Here is a 26,561-nt window from a genome sequence, read left to right as displayed (position 1 = left end):
ATTAAAATATTATTTGGAATCATACATATATATAAATAATTATGTTGTACACCTAAAACAAATAAAATGCTATATGTCAATTATATCTCAATTAAAAATATTGCTTGTTTTACATAAAATACACTTAGGAACAGAATTTGTGTACACTTAGGAACAGAATTTGTGTACAAAGACAAGATGCTTAAATAAACCAGTTAGTAGTTGTAACAATCATTGTCTTTAAATTTGTTTGGAAAGAATTAAAAAAAAAAAAAAACCCATTACTTAAATTAATGTGCAGTTTGCACACGTTCACAGTATACTCAGGGAGAATTCAAGTTTAAAAAGAGTGAATCAATAGTATTTCAGAAATGCATGTTATTTCATCCAATAATAAATTCTATGCCTTTTCCCCTCCATATTACTCTACCACAGTACAATCTTTGAAACTCAAAACAGTAACTTTAATTCTAATTTTTAAAACGTAGCTCTTTAATAAAAACGGTTATAAATATCAGGTGAGGTTCTTTTCAAGTCCAACATATCAGAACTTTCACATACAAAATAAATGTCATAATCTTGTCATAAATGCTGTCATCCTGTTAGAAGATCCTTATTTTCATGGATTCTGTTACCTTAAGATGTATTTGGAATGTTTCTTTTGGAAATACGCATGAACTATCATTAGGCTATATTAACAATTCATTTCAACCAAAGAATCTTATCCAATTTAAGCACTTATTACTCAGTCATATTTAAAGTATCAGCTAATTACAAAATATTTAGTCTGTAACAAAAGATAGGAATTTGCTGTATTGCCATTATTTGAATGAATGTGAACCACAAGCCTTGGAAGGAATTCCAAAAGAACTTCAAAAGTGCTTTCAACAGTGATAATAGCACTGAAACAATAACACTAATATGTAATCTCAAGACCTTAACATGGAAGAACATTTACCTATAAATTCTGTTAAAAAACAAAACAAAACAAAAACAACACACACACAAACCTTATTTATCTCTTACATTCATTCCCTTTATAACTGAAACCCTTAATTTTAGGTTTTACATGTAAAAAGCATCAAAAAAAATTTATTTTCTTTTCATTTCATATGAATTTATCATTCAAATTACCTGAATTTCATCGTATCAAATAAAATATTAACATTTCTAATTCTAAACACTATGAACTTAAAACAAATCCTACTTAACAATGTTTAAATGATTCCTGTAGATTTGGTTAGTGGGAAAGGTTCTGAGTTTTGAAAATGATAAAAAAAAGATTTTTATTTGGGAGAAATCACCTAAGTACTTATATAATTTTAAGCAGTCTCACACATAGGCAACACAAATAAATTGCTTAATCTGATGAACTTTCAAAATGTATTTTAATCTCATTCCAAAAAGAAAGAAAATTTCTAGATACAAAGACATCTCATTCAGTCACATTTAATATACATTCAGCAACTTAAAATATTTAAGGATTCAATATTTTCATCTTTTATAATTTCAATATATTATATATTTAATATATAATATATATACAATACATACAGGTAGTCAGCAGGATTAAAGTAATTTTTTAAAAGTCAGATCAATATTGATAAATATTTTTAGACTATTAAAAGGACTACATTTAGGATCAAAGAATAAAATAAAATATGGGAGTTCCAAGCCTAACAGCAAATGTTCATATAGCCAATCATTTTAAAAGATCCCTCAAGTTGGATAAAATACATTTTAAAACAATACTCTTGCTACTCTCAAGCAGCAATACTTGTAGATATTAACCATGTACATCTCCATTAAATTTAAAATTACTATGCAGCTTTCTTTACTGTAATATACAGTAGCTATTTCTTCCTTTCTGTTGGATTTTGCCATTGTTGTTATTTGAAGAGTGACTAATATATTACCAACAGAGGTGACTTTAGCTCCTTTCCCTCCTCCAAAGCATGGCTCAGTTTGAAGATTGTTCTATAGGCAGCCACTATGAATATTAACAGTACCGTTATACCATTAAGAGCAATCGATCTAGAACTAGAGTCATATGAGAAGTTTCAAAGACTGCTGGAGGTTTCTGTAAACCAAGGTAATCATAAGTATTACCTCTGTAGATAGCCCTCTCACCATCAGTTAATACAAGGAGTTAAAATTCCAATGCCACAGTATAGTAGTTAATAATCTACTCTGTAATTTTAAATATTATACCATTGATTCACCCTGAGAATACAGAGGAAGCATTTAAAACAAGATATGCTGATATGTCTTTTTCCTTTGTATTTGCTTTCTTCTAGTTTCCGATAGCCCTTCAAGGGCACAGATATTTCAATTCAAAGTGTGGCTTGGATATCCTTTTCTGTTAACGGAGATTCATGCCACAGTCAGATACTGGTGATAGAAAAGCCCAAAAAGGCTTGTAGAAAAGAGACAAGCAGCAATCCACCAGGTCAGAAAAGACAGAAGTCCCCGAAAAAGCAGAGGAGTGAAAATGTTTTTTAAGCTGCTCAGTGCCACTGTTATTTGTGTAACAGTTACCTTCATCTTCCCATCAGTAGATGGCAATTCAGAGTAAACAGAATTGGAGGGTAGACTATTATCCACTGGCAAGGTAGAGATAGATTCTGGATAAATCCCCCAGGAATGATTACCTAGAAAATTCAAGACACAAGTAAAACTTGGACAATGACTAATTTCAAAGCTTCTAATTAAAAAAATAAAATAATTTTTTCAACTTATACTTGAAATTGAGAACAAGTTTAGTGGTACAACAAATTATTTCACGTTGAAAATAAAGTAAAATAACCTTTCTACATACCTGGTAAAAATTCATTTAACTTGACTAGACTACAGTCTGGCCTTATCAGTAAAAGTACACATAAAAAGTCTAATTTACTTTTAATTAACTGCAGTAAAATCTGGTAAAATAATAAAAACATTTTTTTCCTTGTATAATACATTAATCAACTACCTCTACTGCAGTGACAGGGACAGACTCAGTAACTTCTTAGAAATCTTTTCTACCTCTACAATATCAGAATAAATTTCTTTCTCAGAAACTATCTATGATTTCAATGTGAGACACTATTAATAGCTAGCTTCCAGAAACTTTTTCATCATATATTTTACTATGTTGGATAGGATATGAGTCACATAATTTATAATTGAGCTACTTCTTTAGGTTCCATAGATTCCTAAAGGCCATTTACATCTGTCATCAGCTCTACAGTATCTACTAAGCACACCCAACTAATACTGCTAGTTCCTTTGGGCTTCTTAAACCCCCACACTGGCTGATTGCCTGATCTAAGCAAAGGGAAATGGTCAATACAATAACGGATAGCTCTCAAATAACACCACACAGGAACTTGATAGTTTAGTGAACAGACTTATGGGAGAACTTTGTTCTTCCACTGAGAAATCTTTATCCTGTCAATATCTACAGTAGACCTCACTACAGGATCTTGCAATTCATATAAATATACAAGGACCTTACAATAATTTAAACGTTAGGCACTAACAAAAATCTTGTATCATCCTCTTACAACACAAAATAACTAAGACCAAGAGTGCTCATTCGAGTTTCTCAGTAAATTTTGCAATTAACCTTCAGCAAACAATTCTTACGAACAAATAGAGCATAATATTATAAAACTATATGGACTTGAGTTTTCAAATCCAAGATGATGAATCAACTTCTACAGCTCAAAGTTTTCCATGTTTCTTCTTAAAGCTTTTACAGAAAACAATTTTAAGAGGCCTATTTCTTTGTAGGTAACAAAAAGCATTATTAATTATAGGCAGAAAGGAAACCGACACCCTTTCTCATCACCAGGGCATGCCTACCTAGTGTTTTCAAAAGCAGAGTCGTGTGAAGCAGCATTACCAGAGGGGCCACGTACTGCAGTGCAATGACACAAAGGTAATAGAAGACTCGAGCCACCTGCAAATAACAACATCCTTAAGTGTCTAATACGGTGAATGTGTTATGGGTGAATTTAACTTTCATGTAATTATCAAAATGAATTGCTTAAGAGATAAGTAATTCCATCTTGGGAAGGAAGCTAAATGCTAATAAGTCTACACTTCATTATAAATGCCCCCAAATGGACTTCAGAAAGGCTTAGTTTGAAAATGAGTTTTTTAAAATGTGAAAATATTAAAATAAATTCCTTAAAAATAGCTCTTCTTAAGCGATTAATATAAATTGGAGAAAATAATCACTTAAATTCAAATGGCATATTCAGTTACATTTCAAATATAAAATAAGATGCGAAAATCTCTAGACAGACACCAAAACATCAAATAAAAATAACATGCCAAGTCATTAACCCCTCATAAATAAAAACATTAAATCCCCATTCTATATGAACATATTCAACTAAAATTTGAGGTAAAACTATAAAGAGTGTGGAAATTTATACAGTAAAACAAAAGAAAAGTGTTTGAATCTTGATAAATGTCCCTGACTATGAAAGAAGAGTGAAAAATAGGGGACCCAACATCAAAATTCTAAAAAAGACAAGATCAGGTTATATAGATCCAGTTAACTATAATGGTGCATGGATTCCTAGCACTTTCCTTCTCTGGAATTCACATTAAGTTAAATGTTTACATTTCATGCTCAAATACTTGGAAGAATGTTAAATGGAATTAATTTAGTCACTAAAACTAGTGTTTCCTACCTCGTAAGTCTTAAAGGCTAGACATAATATATTGTAGTATTTTCCAAATCAGTTGGGGGTCCCATTTAGCAATAGTAGACATACTATAGCCTTGCAACCCAAACTGTATGATACTTAAAGTACTAAGGCAGGAAGAGGACTTGAGATTCTTTCTTCACTTCGCCCCACAATCAGATTGAGGTCTCTTAATATGTATCAACTTATGATTATACCATTTATTTTCGTTAAGAGTATGATGGGATGAAATTACTATTAAAGGAAATCAAAGGCTTTGTTTTCTTACAGTATACAGTGTTTGTTATTTTTCATTGTGACTAGAGTATGAAACTTACCATTTTCTGTAGCTCGACTGTACTTATTCGCCCTGCTTCTTTCTTCATCTGATCCACACATTTCTGGGCTAAGTTTAAGTAAGCTTGCAGGTGACTGCGCATCATGGCCAACCGCAAAGCACACAGCAGGATTATTAGCCAGAGTCGCAAAGTATCAAATGTAGCTTCTGTCATTCTACAGGTCAAAAAGTTGATATGGTGCTCTCAAAAACCAAAATATGTTAGCATCTAGTTAAATATGTCAATTTTCACCATATAAAACACAGGATATCTATACGTAGCTACAGTTGGAGATATAAAACAAAAGTATCCCACTATACTACAGCCTTACTATAGAATACTTTGACTTGCACAATAGAACTAGACAGATAAATGGATCATGAAAGTAAAGTAGTAACATATATCTACAAGAAAAAAGCAGAAAGTACAAGGGATCCTCTTCTCTATCTACCCTTGTCTGTGAAAAAAAAAATTGGTTGTGAAATGAAGAGAAGTGGAGTGCTCTTAAACTGGAGAGTTTAAGAAAAAAAGGAAACTATAGGGGACTGCACATGGAACTACCAAGTCAACAACCCATACCTAGAGTTTTGTCTGATTATACAGATATTTCAATATGACCTCTCTGCTGAGCTCCTGACTGGGATCATTGGAAAACCAGTAATTCTGATACATTATGAAGAAATCAGATGGCTCAGAATCCTCTCTATCAAGTCATTTAACCTATGTGCTCAAGCTGGCTCAGCTGTGAGCAATTCCTCAAGACTAAGATGAGGGTTCCAGGTGAGAAGATGTACCCTTATGATGCTTTTTCAGAGAATTTTAGAAAGAAGAGGTAACTTCTGATGTCCTTTTGTGGTTTAATGTTTTTAAAAGACCATGGTTTCTGCTTTGATAAAAGGTAACACTGTGAGTAATTGGAAAGTAACACCTAGACCACGCTCAGCATCTCTTTTAATCTCTAGCACATATCAGGTGCCTAATATAGGACAGTGCACTATGTGAAATTACTTTTTAAAAACTTTGTGAATCTTTCAAGTTAAAACTGCCATTAAGACTTACTTGTATGGGGGAAAAACATTACAACTTCAAAAGATACTTCCCTAGTTCATTAAGATTAACTCTTAAAAAAAAAAAAACCATCATGGTCATCACTGATTGAGTACTCCAAGACAAATATGTACCAGGATCTAAAAGAAATACATTAATATAAAATGTATACTGTGTAGTCAATGACTAGTCAAGGTTTTCCACTTTAATTCTGGTGAGGCAGAGCAGTAAAGGAAACATTTATTAAGCACTTACTTCCAGCTGGTTGCATTACATGTATTCTTTCATTTAATTCCAATGACAACTTTGTGAGGTAGATACTATTATCTTCATTTTCCAGATGGGGAAACAGAGGCTCAGTGAAGTTAAATAATCTCCCTCAAGTGACAGTTTCAGTGAAGATCACAACTGGGGTTTGAACCAGCTTTGTCTGATTCTTTCTATTACTCTAACATGGTTCCACAAGGCTAATGAGTTAATATATCAAGTGCAGTTATTAGCACCTTTTAATAAATTGTTTCTATGTTTCCTTACTGTCTAGTTCTGTTAAAAGGGGAAATATAACCTAATATTAGTTAATAATGTTAAGGCATTATTTTAAAAATTTGATAGGTATAATGATAATATTATGTCGGAAAATGCCCTTATTTCTTAGAGGTGCATACTAAAGCTCTTAGGGATAAAAATATTAGACTTCTAATTCACTTGAAAAACTACTACATCAAAAAACAAACCAAAAAAAGGGGAAGGAAATATGGAAAATATCAACAACTCTTATAATGGCTGAACATGAGTTTCCATTTGTACTACTCATTATTTCCTCTATAATTTTCACAATTAAGGGGGGAAAAAAAAAAGAACTGCAGAAAGTATCTTAAAAACAGGCCCCAAACCAGAAAAATGTCAGGTAACAACTAGACATGATGTGAGGAAGCAGAAAAACTTACAAGTGTGCAAGACAATATTGGTGTGGATTAATAATTGTTCACATTCATAAAAAGGTTAAATGATGATTTGCCAGTAGCTTCAGTTTTAGAACACATCTTTTAGCATTTCTATTTATGTTTTAAAAGTACAGTGTCTTAATATTATCATTAAAAAATTTAAATACAGGAAATACCATTTTGAAAAAGTTACGATTCAATAAGGAAACAAAAAATAGCCACCAGATACCCATACTTACAAAGGGACACTTTCTTTACCCAGTGGTGGGTTCATAATGTAGTCTTTGGTGATTGGTTTAACCCAGAGCAGAACCATAAATAAAGGAGCCAAGAAGTTGATATGAAGTAATGTTCTGAAAGTATGTAAGAAAAAAACATAAAAATCCAGGAATAAAATACACTAATAAACTACAGGAACTTGGAACTTAAAAAATGAGGTAGAAACTTATTTTCAGTATTCTGTAATAAGGTATTACTGACATCATTATTTTTTTTTATCCTTATCACAGGACACTGATCTGAGCCCCTGCAAAACTACCTCATTATCTGAATTTTTCAGATGAGAACATTTAGATTCAGGAAAGCTAAGTGACTTGCTCATGGGAGTATCACAGGTTAAAGGCAGACCTAGCACTAAAATCAAAATCTGTTCAGTTCTGTTCTAGTGTTCTTTAACAATCTCCCACGATATCCCTGCTTTAATACACAGGTACTTAAATGATTCCCTAACTTTCCACAGTCAACGAATCCAATGGATTTTCAGTATACAGGCATCATCTTTTGATACTTTTTCAGTGCAGCTAAAACAAAGTGCCTCCTTACTATGTATAAGAAAGAAACAGTGTTAGCAAGGTCCAAATACTAGCAGGCATAGGGCACATGGAACCTACTGCAACAACTTACACATAAGCAAACTTTCAAAATGCAATGATCATGCATAATGTTTGAATAAGACTATTAAAATCATGATTCAAATATTTTTATTTCCTCATATTATGAACATGCCTGAAATTAATTTCCCTATCCTGTATGTACCAAGGAAATTTACATTACTCCAGAAAACCAAAATACCTGATACACTAAAAGGTTTTAGGTCTGAATTATAATTCATTGTTAATTAATGTTCTAAGTCTGTATCCCACAAAGGCAGATGACTACTAAAGACAGTTCTTATTTTAGAAAAAGACCAATTCTTCTGTTTTATTACCATACATTGCTTCATGATTAACCACAGTGAAGGACTTAACTGGACAGTTTTAAATACACACATGCAACATTTTAAAATCATCACTACAATGCAAATGACAGTGACCTGTGTGAGGAAACAGGCCTGGGTCAGAAACCCATGAAAACCTGACCGAAAAAGGTGGAACTCTGGTTCTAAGCTCTGGCATTAAAACACATACTAGTGCCTGGTGGTGGGGGTGAGGAGAATGCCGCGCTTTGTGCCAGTCCTGCTATTCTCACAACAGAACAAGCTTGCCCACACTCCTGTATCATGGCAGAGTGCTAAAACACAATCGGGGGCTGCAATGAACTGAAAATAAAGCTCCCAACCCCAAAGGGAAAATTTTTTTAAAAAGAAGCTACATTTTACCGAAAAGGAAAAGAAGATAGGCTCCCTCCCAACCCTAAACTACCACCAAATGCTTTAAATGTTTTTATAAAGTGATTCTTTCATCCCCCAGCCTGGGTAAACCACCGGGTGCGGGGGAAGAAAGCAGCAGTATTAGGTATGCAGTGTTGCTAGGGAACACTCTAGTATCAAGGAGCAGCCCACAGCGGTTTCAGTAGCTGGTGAAGGGCTCCCCTCCACCCACCCTTTCAGCTTATTTAAATCCTAACACTGGGGTTAGTGGACTGAAGTGTGTGTGTAGAGAGGAGGGGGAGAACCAGGTTTTGTTTTAAAAGAAGCCATTAGAGAGATGGATGGATGTTGGGAGAAAAGCAGGATGTAGCCAAGAGCATGCTGAGTAAAAAGGAAGGGAAAAAAGAGGGAGGAAGAAGTGGTTACTGGGAAGTGAGAATAAGTAAACACACACATAGAGCATATGCCGAAAAATAGAGGTAAGGAGAAAACCAAAAAGACTGCAAAATTAAAATAACGGAAAATGACATAGGTAAGAGAGGTAATGTGAAAAGACTAGAGAAACAATTTCATTAAATACAGGGTTTTAAAGAACAGAAATGTTGGGAAAAATGATCACTCAGAGAAACTCAAAGACTATATACACAAATATCAAAATGGAATATTCTCAACTTGGGCTTCTACTGCAAAACATGAAGACAAGACGGAAATTTGGTCTGGATATGAATTCAGAGAGATATAAACCTGTCGTTCTGCCAAGGTGTCTAACAGTCAACAAAAAACATCTGTAACAACCACAAAGAATATGGTAAATGGGTTTTGAACTATATGTGGAGATTCAAATATTATTTCTCCATCCTAAATTTCATCCAGGATTTCTCCAATCCTAAAATAGGATTTGGCAGTTAAAAGTAATCTATGATATTTAACACTGTACAGTATCAGCAATCTCCAAATAAAATAATGTATTATTTTAACAAGGGTCTCATAAACAGATCAATAATTTAAAAAGAAAAAACAAAACTTATTTCTTATGTACAAAATTTTAACTTTCAAAACAATAAAAACATTTTAAGTAAAAAATTATTTGCATAAAATTATTTACATAAAATTTAAATAAAATATTTTAATTAAAATGTTCTGATTAAAGAAAATTTCCACAGATCCTTAGTTCAATTATAGGGAGTATTTCATAAACACTGACTTCTGACTTAAAAAGAACAGAAGTACTGACATTTCCATTTTAACAAGTGAAAAGGAAACTGAGTAAATGATACATGTTTTTAAACATAGGACTTAAAATTTAGAAGTGAATAAAAGAAACCTGCTTCTAGAAGAGGAAGTAGTATGACATCAAACGGTTATTAATTTTTAATACAATAATTTATTATTTCATTACAATAATATACCTTCATTAAGATGGAAAACATATATTTATCTGCATGTGCTTATGTACATTTTCCGCTTACTGTGTAATTTTTTCTGTTGCCAAATTCAGGGCATCCAGATGCATTTGAGCCAGTCGTAATCCAGGAAATGTCAAAAAAGCCCCAATGAGTGAACAGAAAATAGCCAGGAAAAATTTGAAGGTAAGTTTTGAAACAGGACCCCTATAAATAAAAAAATAAAAATAAAAAAAGTAAGAAGTTCTCTAAGTTAACTTTCTAGGAATTGCCTTTCTTCTAATCCATTACTTTACAAACCACAATAATAACTAATAAAAACTAAGTAAACTTTTACAAAAAGAGTTCTCTTACTCAATTATAATGAGCCATATTTGGGTGAACTATAAACTAAATCAGGCCTCTCTAGCCACATTGGTAACAACCCAACCTATAAATTCAACACAGAATTTGATATACAACTCAGTATAAAGTTATTTAAGGAATTAAACCAAATAAGAATACAAATAAGAATTCTATGAAACATACTAACTTTATACACATGTAAAAATTACGAGCAAGGATATTTCTAAAAGGGACAATCTACTTAAAAAGAAATCCTCACAGATTAAAAACAAAAAGCCACAAAATGCTGTTGTACAAAAAAATGGAAAAATTAAAATTTAAGTGATATTTAGTATTTATAAAAACTTACTGAGATTCTAAACCTTGCTTTTCAAGAAACTGCATCGCACTATCTGAAAAATTTGTAAACCCTGCAGGGAGAGAAAAGAAAAATTCTTAATACAGAATCTTTCTTTGGAAATAAAATGTTAGAAAACAGAACATCTTAAATGTTGAAGTGACTAGCTTAGCTCTTTCATGTGCTAATTAGTATGCCATAATGCAATAAAATTTGGTTATTAGCAGGAACAGTCTTTGAAAACATCCCTTTGATATTTGTACATTCCATAAGTGTGCATAAAATTTGCATTAAAATTTGCATCTTTATCTATGTGAGTAAACTTTAGCACTGTAGAAACTTACTTAACTGTAAGGAAAAAATGGGGAAGGGGTGCATTTTTGAAAAAAGGTAACAAAAAATTCAGCTAAAACAACTACAAAAAAGGAAGATCTTATTTAAGAATAATAAAAGTTAATTATTTAGGACATTACAGAATAAACACCTCAACCCTAATTTTAAAAATGTATCAGATATAAAAATTAAATAATGAAGTAAAAAATATTAACATTTGATAAAGCAAAATTGATTTTTAAAGTAATTTGAAATGATTACCTGTTTCGAGTCCAAATTCCAGATAGTTTTCTGTTACAATCAAGACTGCCATTGCTTTCACAAAGAAAAAAAATCCAAAAGTAACACAGACTGATCTTTCACCACCATCTTCGACTTTAAAATAGTGTGTAGTTAATGAAAATAGAACTTTGCTGCAGAAGGAAAAGTTCAGGAAAAACCACAAGTAACTTTGTGGGGAGTTAAATACAACCATCTTTACAGGATTTGAACTCCAGTAAAATCTGACTACAACATTTATTTTAATTCCGCAACATCATTATCTACAAGGTACCCTTTGGAAGGAAGTGACAAAGTAATGAAAATCTGATTAGTCTTCCAGGAAATAGGACATAAAAACAAGCAAATTTTAGCAAAGCTTATAACATTTTTAAATTAATGAAAAGTGCATACACACATTAAACTGTGTAACTAGGGAAAAAATCTATTTCTATTTTATCTGACTCAAATTTTACTGGGACAGTATTACAACAGTTTTATGAAATAGGTTCCCAGTGACATGAAACACCAAGGTAGAGGTTATTTTAGGGAGCTATCTTTTATTGGGCATGTTTTTCAAGTAATTTAGAATTAAACACACAAACACACATCACAGAAATCTGCAAACCATCCAATAATTCAAAATTTGAGAATTACTAATAGCCACTGGTAAACTGTGTTATCTGGGATCATCATTTCACAGTACCATTAAACAAAAACTCCAGAGAAATTAAGTTCTAGTTGAGCATTCAAAAACAGCCAAAGGTTCAACATGCTCACCTATCAAAACAAAATTAAAATGGTTGAATCTTATACAAAAATATTAAAGAGATTATTTTATCTGAGCCCTTCCCACAACTGACCAAACCAGTGGATGATCCAAACCTAGAACCCAGGTTTCCATTATATCAAATTGTTCTCCTTGAAAGCATAAACCTGCCAAACAAAATAATAAAGTGCTTGGCAAAAAAAAAAAAAAAAAAAAAAAAATCTAGAAAAGCAACTTTTACATCAACTATGTGTCAAGCATGACAAATAGTAACAGCTGTAACCTAGTATTTATAAGTGCTAGGCCTTACCAATTAACTCATTTCACTCTCACCTTAACCAACTATTACCATTACTTTATATATTTAAAATTTTACTGGCACAAAAGGGTTAAGTAACTTGCCCAAGATCACACAGCTAAATTAGAGGAAGCAGGGATTTAAATCTAGATGATCTGAATCCAGGGAGTATTCACTTAACTTATTATACTCCCTCTTCTAAACTGTAAACAGCACCTAAGTTATATGGTAGTTGAGCAGTACCACTTGAAACCTTCTAAAAATAGAGGTGCCATGATAGATGTGAATAGTTCAAAACATTCTCATAATCAGAAGAATCCTTCTTCATGAAAAGTTAAGAAAGGGTAAGAATTCTCTTCCATGTTTCTTAAAAAAGTATTCCTTTCTGCCCTATTTAAAAATGGTTAATATACTTATTACTCATTCTCTATTTCTTTTGGATATTCCCTAGGATGCTGGGTATAAATAGAGCATCACAGCTACACTAGTTAAGGTCACTTATCATAAAGTAAGACAATTTAAAGTAATAAAGATAGATGACTCTTTGGCATTTTTCAAAAGGAACTTGAAATAAACCTCCACTAGAATGCAAAGTTAATTATATCAAAGATTCTTATCCCTTGTTCATTTCTGTAGTTAGAATGCCAAGAAAAATGTCTGGCATATAGTAGGTACTCAAACAATTAGTGAATGAATTTTGCCATAGAAATAATGTTTTTACAAGGTAGTTTAGGTAAGCTGAAATAGTAATGAGTCTATGTTTTCAGGGTAAAATAGATTTTTTGAAGAATGATATCAAAAACAACACTGTTTCCCCGGAATAATATACTCAAAGTAGAAAACAACGCAGAAAAAGTTTTAGTCTGGGGCACTTGGGTGACTCAGTCAGTTCAGCATCTGACTTCAACTCAGGTCAAGATCTTGCAGTTCATGAATTCGAGCCCCATGTTGGGTTCTGTGCTGATAGCTCATAGCCTGGAGCCTGCTTCTCCCTCTGCCCCTCCCCCGCTCTCTCTTCCTCTCTCTAAAATAAACATTAAACAATTAAAAAGAAGTTTTAATCTAACGATCTGTTTTTTTCATTGGTAATAACAACAATATAAATTACTTACCACCCATGGTTACGAATTTAAAGGATTGCCTGGGTTTTATAAAGGCTATGACTTTGTTTTCCTAAGGCTTATTTAGCTTATAGTTCCCCCTTTAAAATGTCAAAAAAAAAAAAAAAAAAAAAAAAAAGTACAGGGCTCAGCCAGTCCCCCAGAACAGTGTGTGGGTATTTTGTTAACACCCTTTACTAAGCTCATTTTTTCAGTATCATCCCCTTCCTGCCTTTCACTGCTCTCATCTTGGTTATTTGCACCATAGCTCATCTCTCTTTCACACAAACCTGTCTTTTTCTTAAATGCCATGATGCCAGATAAATACTTCCTGTGATCTATTTTCCTAATTACGTATTAGTATTAGTGTTATTTTCTTTGAAAAAAATATAGTTTTGTATGCTACTTTATAGATCAAATGAATGTTCATGGGCTAATATTACAGGTGGAGATGCCACTTATAGCATTATTTCTCTAGAAAAATATTTTATTTCTAAGCATTTTTTTAATAAATTTTTAAAAATGCTTATTTTGAAAGAGAGAGAGAGGGAGGGGGTGGGGAGGACAGAGAATTCAAAGTGGGCTCTGCACTGACAGCAGAGAGCCAGATGCAGGGCTCAAACCCAAGAACCGTGAGATCATGATCTCAGCTGAAGTCAGATGCTCAATAGACTGAGCCACTCAGGCGCCTAAACATTTAAGAATACAATCTACATGTTAAGTTGGGTACTGACTACCTACAAAGTGCTGTACTAGAAATTAATTTCAACTTTTTAACCTATTTCTTCATAGACTATATTATTTACAATGCTACATTCTATAAATAAAGCACCTGATTTGCTTCTAAAGACCAGACAAAACCAGGTAATGGAAAGCTCGATGATAATCTCTAAACTTTTTTATTAAAAACACCTCTGCATGTTTTCATGTTTGCTATAATGAATACCTGCTTTAGGATACATATAACCAGAATACAATTATAGAACTTTAGCATACACCTTCTGAAGACATTTATCAGGCATTCTAAATGTCTTCTGATATCCACTGTAACTCAGGTTAAACATATACTTGGTTAGGTATTTGAACAAATTACTTCTTTAGTGTAAAAAAATAAGACTAATAAACAAGCAAACGCCATTAGTTTATAATTATTACCCACAGCAAATATTCAGCACCCTAACAGAAAATTATCTTGCTCAATTTAAGTTTGTAGTACTCTGGTTATAGAAATATAGAGAAATCTGAAACTCTACTGAAGAAAAAAGCTAACCCATGCAAGAATAGGTATCAGTTTTCTATGATATTGAGCATAAGGGAGAAAGGGGAAGCTAAATTATTTTTATAAACCTTCAAGTCTTATAAATCGGCAAAACCAATAATCTCTGCAAATTAGAGTAAGAATTTCAAGAGTGATATTTACTTTGCACTTGTTATTCTGCAATGCAGTATTTTCTGATATTCCATGTGCTATTCCTTCATAATTCTTTCTAAAATCAGCTAACATTACTGTACAAATTTTCCCTAAACATATTTGTCAATCCTCTTTCTATATTGGCTACTAAAAGCTACTAAATCATTTATAAACAATAAGAGTATACTGCATCCTTGCAGAAGTTGGCACGACTTTGTAATAATAGTCAGCTTAAGTAGGACTGTCAAATTGATAGGATGTCAATTTCAATTAAAATGACTAACGAGGGTTTAACAAAGCACATTTAGGTTCCACATCATTTTAAGATGTAATGTGAATTATTTTTAACTTTTCTACAACTTAATCACTACATATATCTTACCACTATTTTTTTCTCCATTTCTATAATGCTCTCACATCAAAGACAAACACTGGTAGTCCATAGTTGCTTAAAATAAAAGTCTTTCCAAGGGGAAAAAAAATAGTAAGATTATATACCCAAGACAGGACCCTGACAGTAATCAAGAGTCTCCAGTGAGCAGAAATAAAGGCAAGGTCTGCAACGCCATCAGTGCAAACTTCTTCCATTAACCTGGTGAAAACACATTGTTTGCAATGAAAGATGCTTCTGAGAGGAGCCAGCTGTGTGTGCATGCAGAAAAAAAGTTACAAAGCATTAATCTAAACTACCTTGTGGGATAGTTTTCTAATTAACCAAAGTAAACACACTGTAATTTAAATTTACATTATGATTTATTTTTTAGTGGTTCAATTACTAAAAAATACAAAGTTAAGACTTCTCTGCTTAAAACTCCCTAACTTCTCAGAGAAGAAAACAAAGTATTATACATGTAACATTCTATTATACCATTATTTTTTTAAATTATGCAATTTTAAGGGCATAACCTCATTATATCTATGATTAAGTGATATTCATCACTTCAGTAAGAGCTGAAGCCAGGTTAACTGTGAAATTTACGAAAGCAAATAACAACAACAACAAAAATCTGATTTTTCAAATAAATAGGACTACTGAAGCTTTTCGCCATGTAAATGGTAGTGTGTCTTATAATGAAGTAGAGAATCTATCTCTGAGCACCAAGAAAGCAAGTTAGGAACAACTTTACAAGTCTTTTAAACTTCCCCTTAACTTTCAGCTTTTAAGGAGTGAAACACAAAACACTGCTTAAGAGTGATGGTGAAATTCTAGAACACAGATGCTCAAATTTTTCCCTCTAGGATATTCTGAATCTGTGTTCCTTACTCATTTAACTCTTCTCCATTACTTAAAAATAAAACAAACAAAGCTGGTGGTTCATTTTACTAGTATCAAACACTACAGGTCTATCTCTTCCTTGGCATAATAATAAGAGCTTACACGTTGGGGGAGAAAAAGGAAAGAGGAGTAAGATTAAAAAAGAAAATACACCCCCCACCCCCTGCAATCACAACTGAACTGCTTTTGAGAACTAGCTATGATCTCTCCCATTGCCTGAGGGACCTAAGCCCAGGCTGGAAAAACACTGCTTCATTTTTACTGAAAATGGATACAAGAATCTGGAGATAATTTCCAACTCCTTTTACAATGAAGAAGAAAACAACATTTTAGCCAATTGGTATCAAATGACCAAAATGAAATTTCTCATAGATTTACACCCACCGCAAAACTCTGTTACCAAAGAATAATTAAATTACAAAATATGTCAACACTAAAGGAAAGAAAAAAAAAATCAGAGGCAATCTAATCCAGGCATGAGGCATAATCTTTTTTATATCACTACTACTTTAATCCATTTAACCACAAGCACCTAAAATGTTATAATTTCTGCATCCTCAATTCAAATTGAATACTAGGATGAATCTTAAAACCATGTATCCATTGAGTCCCAGATTAGAAATGTTCCCATAACCCAGTGTAAAATATCCAGAGTATTCTGAAATGTATTATGATCTGGCTATACCCGTATGTTCAAGCTTCCACTTAAATCAGAATGCTGTATTTACCATCTCCTAAATTTCACAGCTATATTGTCGTAAATCATAACCCACTACCTGAACTACCTTATTCCCCTCCCTCTACCTAGTCAAAGACTCAACTCAAGCTCCATATGCTTTATGAAGCTTACCATTAATTCTCCAGCCGAGACCATTCTCATCATTTTCTGAACTCAAAGCGCTCACTACTGTAATTCATTTGCTATGTATATCATGTGCTATCTTGAACTACAGTGTAACACAAATGGAAAGAAAGCATTCTCTAGATCTAGACTGCCTGAATGAATCTTGGTTCTACTGCTATTATGTGATCATCCATGTATAATTTCTCTGTGCCTCCAATGTCTCTTCACTTGTAAAACGCAACTAATACCTTTACCACCTCAGAGGGCTATTTTGAATATTACAGATTTATTTGTAGTTCTTGGCAATAACTTGTTTTCTATATAATGAAATAAAATACTAAACTTCCAATACCAAAAAAGTAGTATGGGAATGTATACTAGGACAAATAGATTATATAATAATAAAAAATTAAGTTATTTTTACTTCAGATACAATTCCAATTACGTTTAAATCTTTTAAGCTTTTCCATGAAAAGCTAATCTAGAAGGTACAATTCTCTATAAAACACAACAGTGTTGTGTCAGGCTGAAAACATAGGTATGAGTTGACCTCTGTATAAGTAGAAAATGGATGCCCAACTCTCCACCCCTTGTGCAGCCAAGTAACAAACTTCACTCTGATTCCAGCAGAAAATGAAGATTTAGCCTCTGAAGAAAGTGAATCTGAAGTACAAAATTTATGGGCACCTGGGTGGTTTAGTCAGTTAAGTGTCCGACTCTTGATTTTGGCTCTCAGGTCATGATCCCAGGGTTCCCGGGATTGAGTCCCACTCTGGGCTATCTACTATCAGAGATTCTCTCTGGTAGCTATTCGGATTCTCTCTCTCCCACTCTCTCTGCCCCTCTCCTGGTCACACTGGTGTTCTCTCCCACTCTCTCAAAATACATTAAAAAATTAAATTAAGTTAAAAAATTAAAATTGAAGTACAGAATTTAGATTAAGGCAACTGTATTGAAATTAGAATAAATGAAAACCTACTCAAAGGTTTTCTCACCTTCAAAACATGTGCAACAGGCTCATATACTCAGGCAAGGAGATCAGACTCTCCTAGAGAAATCAAAAGGTCCAAAAGACCAATAGAAAATGACCTTATGATCTACCTGTAACAAAACTAGCTTCAGAATTACCAAGCTATAATCTCCAGTGAAGCTAATCAAGCCCTACTTACATATAGTTTCCAATTTGCTTAAAGTGCCTGACTCTCGAAAATAAAAGGAAAGCCAGGAATCTCCAGACATTAGAGCAGGGATCAGAAAACTTTTTCTGTTAAGGAACAGACAGTAAATATTTTAGGCTTTGTGGGCCATCAACAGTCTCTGTACCATATTCCTCTGTATGCTTCTTAATTTTTTTTTAAACAACCTTTTAAAAATGTTGAAACCCACACTCAAGAGCTATACAAAAACCGGACGCAAGTCAGTTTATCAATCCTTGCATTAGAGCGTAGCATCTTACATAAAAGAGAAAAAATGAGCAAAGGGGAAAATAACTTGTTGGAGAAAAGAAAGATGATACCACCTGAATAAAAAAAAAATATATATATATATACAAATAGATACACACGTTTTTATACAAAGATATCTATACATGAGATATACCTGTATTTCATAAGGCTAAACAAAGATCAATACATCTTGGGAACAAGAGCAGGATGCTATGAAGGCATGGTTAGGTATCAAAAATAAGCTCAGAAAAAATTCAAATAGGACAGGCAAAATCCATTTTAAAAAATAGGTTTAAAAGATAAAGTTGAAGAAAAGTTCCGTCAAGCAGTAAAGGGTAACAAAATAAGAGAATCAATCTAGGGGGTACAATATCTGACTAACAAAAGAGACAGAAAGAGAACAGGGGGTGGGGGGATTACAAAAGGGAAGAAGTTATCAAAGGCATCATAAAATAAATTTCCAAACTCGAAGCTTCCAAATTAAAATAGCCCACCAAAAGCCCAGCACAAAGAATGAAATAAAGATTTCCAACATGGTACTACAAGATCACAAATCTTCAAAAACAAGACAAATGAAAACTGTAAAACTTCCTGAAAAGAAAAATAAAGAAAAACAAATCATATGAAAAAGATTACACATCATGACACTGTACTCCTTAACAGCAAAGTCTGACATTGGGTGTGATGTCTTCGGAATTATGAAGGAAAATACTGATGACCTGGAATTCTATATCCAGGTTAATGAGAGTACAGATAAGACAGCAGTCTAAAACTAGTTACTCTGCATGCACACTTTGGCAGAAAGCTCCAGCAAAATATATGAACAAACCAAAAAAGAGAAAAATGGTGAGTTCTGGAAATGGGAAATGAAACTTGGGAAAAAGGCAAAAAGAATTCCTAGATAACAACAAAAGGATGATTATCTAGCAGACCTGAAGGGCAACCCTTCCAGATAAAAGCTAGAGAATGGAGGGTCTCCAGGAAGAGCATCTCCACAGGGACCAGTGGGGAAGGGGAGTGAGGGGGACATGGGGACAGGACACAACTAAAGAAGTTATAAGCAACCTTGAGGAAAGGTAATGGAATTAATAATAAATACAAGGAAAAAATAAATAAATATTTAAAAATGAAAAAATTATAGAAGCTATAGTACCTTATAATGCTCACATATGAATAATATTTATATAGGTTTAATTATCACTGAATATTGACAATTTTCAGTAAAATTATAAAATAATTAAACTAAGAACATAAAAGAGAGGAAGAAGCACAGAGGATGGCATAATTTAAGAAAAAAAATCCTCACCTATCAGAACTGAATTAATAGTGTAAGCATTATATTTAGAAATACAAAGATTTTTGAAAACCAAAATAATCAGCTAAAAACATGAGAAGTGGCAAGGAGGGTCAAGAAGGGGATTCTTGGTTTTTAACGCATTAAGAACTTTTGTCTACATAACCTATGTGTACATATTATTTGATAAAAGTTAACATTTTAAAAAATTCAATCTAGATTTTAATAAAGTCTACAACATACCCCTCAACTCCAGAAAACAGTACATTGTGTCCTGGAGTTTAACAGAACCAAAACTACTTATGAATTCACAGTGTAAAGCACATGTATATGTTTTACTACCTTTTAAATCACGTGCACTGAAATTTTTTCCACATCCTATTAAAATATACCGAAATGTTAATGGTAATTAATACTAACCAACTGTTAGAAATGTTTCAATGCTGTGGAACAGTATCATCATAAATCCTTATGATTTCAAAACAATCTAATCATCCATCCACTGACAAAGACCTGATGTATAAACAACCCAGAACAGAACAAATATTTAACCTGTTTTATAAAGAACTAAACAGGCATTTTTCCAAGAGCTCTATTCTTTCTCCAAAATAAAAAAAATCTGTGTATTTTCCAGCAATAACCCCAGTGCCTAACGGTTTATTCCTGGCCAGTTTATTGCTGAACCAACTGACATCTACCCTGGGATTATATTTTGTAGAATCTTCACCATGTTTCAACTCAAAACTCAACTGCTTGTTTTACCAAACTTTTAGAGCAATGTGTATTTTATTCAGTTAATATATAATAAGACCAAAGAGTAGTATATGATAATAGACTAAAAAACTTCCTGAGAAGGAGAGAGACTTTTGTTAGCATTTGATGTAAGAGAATATAAATCTGGCTTTTTTTTTTTTTTTTTAAACAGAAATAATTACACCATGGTACCCCATTTAGATTTCCTCACTGACAACTTTGGTAACTTTGAGATCACTTACAGAAACGTTCTGTACTAGCTGAGATAGTAACAAAGTTTCTTATTGAGCTACTTATCAAATTTCTCTAATACCTATGTAACAAATTATTTTGAAATATGGAAAAATCCTTTTATGCTCCAATCTCATGAATATGCTTATTAAACATAAATTACTCATATAAAAAAACAAATAATAAACCACACCTGAAATACTTTCAAGTATCTGAATGACTTTCAAAATAAAATTTCTTATATGTAAAATAACTTAAATTTAAATAATTTAAAAATGAAATTTCTCTAAAACAGACTTTAAGTCTGTTCTTTCTTCCACAATTTCCAAATAAGTAAGATATACTTACTTTTGTCCTTTCATAAATAAATACAACCTGATAATGTAAATAACATTAGACCAAAAAAATTAAGCTTCTGTATTTATAGACATGCATAACAAAAAACACTATGTAAAAGACAAGACAGTTCCTGATTTACGATTTAATGAAAATAATGGTCAAATGCTTTCTCTATAAGTTCTTCCTGCTACCTTTATTATTTTCATAGATAACTGTTAATTAGACTTTCATAGTGAATATTATATTAGTAAATATTCAAAATTGTATATGCAAAACTACTGATGCAAATGGTCATTTTCAAAATTTTTCTTTTAATAATTTTTTTTCTTTTCCCTTTTAACCTTCAGTTCTTAGCTGAATGGATCACATACTTTAAGGGCTAATTTATTTTAGATCATAAAATTTCAACCTTTGAGCTAAAGAAAAACAGTAGGGGTGGGATAAATTTTTTTCTGCCACATGGCTGACATTTTTAAAGTTCTAATTCAATATCAACATTTTTTGCAACCGGAATTAGGCCATTATAGATGCAAATATAAAAGTTACAACAGGAAAGAAAAATCAAGGACAAGTGGAAAGATTCAATCAGTAGGAAACATTTTAAATATATTTATCTTTGAGCCAGAGAAAAGAGCTTTTAAATAATGAGAAAGCTTAATTTTTAGATCTAAGATGGCAAATTTCTCTCAGATCTCGGATAATAACTTAAAGAACATATACTTATGGAGACACTGTTTCAGTTTAGTTTGTACTTACATTGTTTTAAAGACCCAATTCTCCTATTAAGAAAATGTCTTCTACATCCTAACATCTTGAAATTATTCAAAGATATTTATCAATGTTTTTTTTTGAGAAGGAAATAGAAAGAGATCATATTCTGAGAGTATTTTGTTGCCAATAAACAAATATAATGGATACTATCCTAATAACAGAGGATTCTCAAAAAATTTTTCCCAAAATTTATGGTTATCTTTTTAAAATCATGTTTCCACTCAAGTAAGTCATTTTCATCTAAAGTGAAAGCTCTCTACTCTGTGAAAGATATGGTCTTGTTTTGGTGACCACTAACAATAAAGTTTTTTTCTATTCAAAGGGCTAAACCTCTTAACACCTATTTTTATATAAAAAGCAACCAAAATACTCAAAACACATTATATTTTGCATTCTCACTGCAAAGAAACCTAAAAACTATACCAAGATTCTGCTACAGTGTGTACAATGAAAACTAACAAGTACATTAATCCTTAATGACCTATCCAGTAAAATCCTTTTAAAAAGAATTGATCCTGTCTTCCAACTTAAAAAACAAAACAACCAACTTGGATAATTTAAAGAAGTTTTTCCTATTTTCTAGGAGAAGAAGTTTCAATTACTTTATTTTAAAGAGAAAAGAAACAGAACCTAAATTTCTCTCAGATTTAAGCAAAAACTTTTGCATGTTTAAAATCTGTCCCACAAAAGCTTACAGACACAGCCTCAACCTAGCCAAATTGTGGAAGGAAATAATGGTCATGGATTTCTGAAAGCATAAAACACAGGTTTTATTTCAAAACAAAAGCAAGCAAAAAAATATAGCAGAACAATGAAGACTATCCTTAAATTTTTAGGTGTAGGAGAAAAATTCTCACTTCCTAGCTAAAAGGGGGAAAAAAAATCTCAATTATAAATTAATAAATCAGAAATACTGATTTTATCTCTCAAAGTAAGTTCTCTATGTAGCTCTAGGTTTCCAACCTGAAAGGTAAAAAATTTGGCAACATTGGTATCACAGAAGACCTTTAAGAGTTTATAAAACCATCTTTGACACACCATGCTATGTACAAATTTTCAAACAAGTACTTTGGCTTAGATTCAAAAGCTTTTACTCTGTCCCTTTCTCACTAGGAGACGTGATAGCTTATGCAGTTCACTTTAGGGTTTAGTGCTTCATTTCTCTTGTTAATATAAAACAGAACATTTTGTAAAGTAAGAATACAGCAATTTAGAATCCTTAAGGAATTTAGAAAAGGTGACAAGTTGTGATAATTTGCTATAGCTGTCTATTTCCTATAGCAAACAAGTGCAGCATTCAATTTACAAACATTTAATTTACAAATCTACACCAAAAAAACTGAAATATTTAACAAAGAAAACCTTAGAATTTATTTCAATTTAAACCATCCCCAACTTTTGTCGTTGTGTAAAATTTGCATGGCTGGCAACCAAGGCAAATTAAAAATTTAAAACACAGCCTTAAAAACATACATAATAGGGTTTTGTACCTTAAACCATCCACATTGTAAAATACAAGCAGTGTGGAAATGTGACTAATGATCCAGTCCTTTAACCAAATATAATAGGACTACTGAGAAGCTTTATCATTCTTTGTAGAATAGCTTTCTTCTCACTCAAATTCACGTAATTGACTCAATATTACTCCGTGATACAGCTTATTCATAAGGAAAGATTCTTTGAAAAAAAAAATCCATAGATAGTAGAGTTTTAATTTTTAAAAGTTTTACTTCCACCCAAGGACTATTGGATTTTTTGAAAGCATCATTTTTACCTTTCTGTCTTCCTTTACTCATAAATAAAAATGATATACTTCATATTATAAAATCAGTAGACATTTCTCCAGTGACTCTAAGCCTTCATGGACCATCATGCAGGAAAGACAATTAACACAACTGTTCCATCCTCACTGTAAGGCTTTCTTTACCTTTTACCTTCCCCACACCATGTAACTCAGCATAAATGGAACTGGAACACACACACTTGACCAAATAAGGTGGTTACAATGACAAATGGGCAAGGGAGAAAAGCTGAGAGTTAGTTTGGGTTTAGGAGTGAGACTGGAAGGTGTGACAGCTGAGATACATGTACAACTCTGCTGAAACATAGCAAGTAGAGCTGATGATAAAAGACAGCCTAGTTTTAGGTAGCAGTTCAAGATTTTAGTGTCACAAGTTTAAAAAACTCATTCCTATGCTTTCAGAACTTCCAAGATTCTGAAGAAGTTCTAATTGTTGCCCTACAAGTATGTAAAGCAAAACTCATGGGGAGACAAACAAAATGACCGCAGAAATAAAACAGTTTTCTTCCTTGCTTTTAAATGAACCAATTTTTTAAGTTATTATACGTGTCTAAATTTGGGACCACTTTAACAAAGGACATTTTATCAGTAACAACTGCAGAGAATTTCTGAATTAACTGATGTGTGTATGACTCTGGAATTAAGTGGAGCTATTGTCCTATGTAATCAATGGAGACATGTGTTTGACTAATAAGTAGGCACATACAATAAGAAAATAAAGAGAAGCCAAACAGAGGTCACAGCAGTTATACTCTGTGCATACGATGTGAAAGGCATACCAGATATGTTATAACTAAGATAAAAGATAGGCTATAAACAGACTCCTCCCTAGTGCTAATCTGGATATGACATTCAAATTCTGGTTTCCTGCATACTACTGAAGGCAGTTGATCATTTTCTCACACGATGCAAGTTTGAAGGAAAATCACATACCTCAACATATACACAATTCTACTTTCCTTCTTCCCTGTCCCTTTTGTGAAGGGTCAAAGTTGGCAGAAAATAGCTTGGATTCTAAAGCCCTTCACCACTTCCTGTCTTCTCTAGGATGGTGGAGACAGCCAGCTACTAGATTCCCGCAGAGATGCTATTGTTTGGTGCATTTCACGAGTGCACTACTCAAAACTAAGCAGAGCCAGTTCAGTGCTGAAGACTGTGTGGGACCTTTGCTCTCACATTATTAGGCATTACTGAGTGAAATGAAAGATGAAATTTATTCACATAAACAATAGTCTGAGTAGCTCTTAAGAGGTACATTTTTCTAATTTCTCTGGTAAATAGGTACTAAGGGTTGTATCACATTAAATCAAACTGGTTATCAATGCACTATTTATGCATTTCAACATAAATATCACAAACGTTATCTGACATCATGCTATCAACCATGAAGAAAATGAAGACGAGCATACTCCAAAAGAAGCGATATTTCAGAGAACATGAGAACTCAAGTATGAAAAAAGTAACATGGGAGCTAGTGCTAATTTCCAAGTTAAGATATTTTTGGTGTTTATATAACCTGATGTCTAGAGATGGGTCTTTATTCTGACTGCATAGTACTTTCACATATTTAATACTATAGAATTAAATAGTAATATTCTAAATGCTTCAACTTAATCTCCTGTTGAAATGAGTATAGCACTAGACATCTGGGGATGTTTCTCAACTGACACACATGATCAGTATTTCTATCCAACAGAATATATACCTGGTAAAGATGTCAACTCTTAAGATTTTGTTCTGGCTCTTCTGGTCTACGTTATACCTAACTCAATCCAGAAGAGTCAACAAAGAACATACTGGTGTTGAATGCCAAGTCATATCATATATTTAAAATAGTATCCACTTATAGTATTAAAAGATAGTTCAGCAGTCTCTAGCTGAATATAGAAGATGTAGAACATGCACTTATTCTTACTTCCAAAATTTGACTAAATAAACCATATAGGAAAGAAACTAAAAGCCATAAGAAACAAAAAATAGGAAGAGATGACAGTTTCTAGAAAAGAATTATCAACAAAAGTTGGAAGACCATCTAAGTAGATGGGACAAGCAAAAACCGATTTAGGTTTCAGCTTTCTCTGTTACACTGGGTCTACAGAGGGAAAAAAATCCAGCGAAAAGAAAGCCAGCTCATTCATAAAAAGCTTCTGGAAAAGTCAGGAATTAGAGGTAAGTGGGCACCTTTGAAGGCAGGGTTACAGAATTAATGCAAACAGGATAGGCTGTATGTCTGTGTTAGCAATAATTAGACTTCTTACAACTTCTCTTGCCTAAGCATACAGATTAGGTGATGGTCGTCCCTTAACTCTGGCAGAACCTTAGAAGAAATACTATGAGAAAATGTTAAAACCAGAAAAGACTGGGCTTGGGAATATTTATGCAAAACTTAGGGTGGCAATGAAGACCTGAAAACAAGGGGCACAAGGGGGACACAGGCATGCATTTAAATTAATGCCTATACACTGAATGCTGAGTCTCTGAGTTTTCTTCCCCAATCGGTATCTGTAACACTGGCTGTTACACTTATACCCCAAAGATGAGAAAATGGACAACTCTTGTTGGAGAAAATGACAGACCCAAACAATCTGCAGACAATAATATTAAGAGGTCTCCCCCAGGATAATATAAAGTCCCCACTTAATCATGCACAAAAAAGGCCACCAATCAACAAGTTGCAACCACTTGCACAAAACTTCTAATTTTTAAATTCTTCCTTATTAAATATAAACAGAAAATCAAAGGACATGAAACATTTAAGAACAATCTCGAACATGACAATGATTAAAGCAAAAGGGGAGGGATACTCAGAAAATAAACAATACAAGGTGCAAATTAAAAATTAAAAGATAGTAATATCCTTAGAAATATAAAGATATTATGTATCCATGACACAAGAATGCTATGAGAACATTCCAAGTTTTTAAAATTAAAACAACAACAACAACAACAACAACAACAACAACAAAATAACAAGGGAG

At 32.7% G+C, this 26,561-nt stretch overlaps 1 protein-coding gene across 6 annotated transcripts in view; it reads right to left on the bottom strand.

Moving 5' to 3' along the window:
• Positions 1–1,348: 1,348 nt before the first annotated feature.
• Positions 1,349–26,561, bottom strand: part of TMEM161B (transmembrane protein 161B) — a 69,307-nt gene continuing 44,094 nt past the window's right edge. For 5 of the 6 annotated variants that reach the window (XM_019462826.2, XM_019462829.2, XM_053907224.1 and 2 more), the window contains 7 exons: positions 11,255–11,406; positions 10,673–10,733; positions 10,045–10,185; positions 7,227–7,340; positions 4,997–5,171; positions 3,826–3,922; positions 1,349–2,630 (listed from right to left, as the gene is read on the bottom strand). In XM_019462826.2, the coding sequence (XP_019318371.1) occupies positions 2,353–2,630; positions 3,826–3,922; positions 4,997–5,171; positions 7,227–7,340; positions 10,045–10,185; positions 10,673–10,733; positions 11,255–11,406 (1,018 nt within the window). In that variant the 3' untranslated portion in view covers positions 1,349–2,352. The remainder of the gene's footprint in view (positions 2,631–3,825; positions 3,923–4,996; positions 5,172–7,226; positions 7,341–10,044; positions 10,186–10,672; positions 10,734–11,254; positions 11,407–26,561) is intronic. The other variant, XM_053907227.1, reaches the window with a different exon arrangement.

This window comes from Panthera pardus, unplaced genomic scaffold (genome assembly GCF_024362965.1).
Source record: "Panthera pardus isolate Hobbes unplaced genomic scaffold, ASM2436296v1 HiC_scaffold_2, whole genome shotgun sequence".
Taxonomy (NCBI): domain Eukaryota; kingdom Metazoa; phylum Chordata; class Mammalia; order Carnivora; family Felidae; genus Panthera; species Panthera pardus.
Note: the sequence above shows the minus strand (reverse complement) of the source record. Positions and strands in the feature narration are given on the sequence as shown.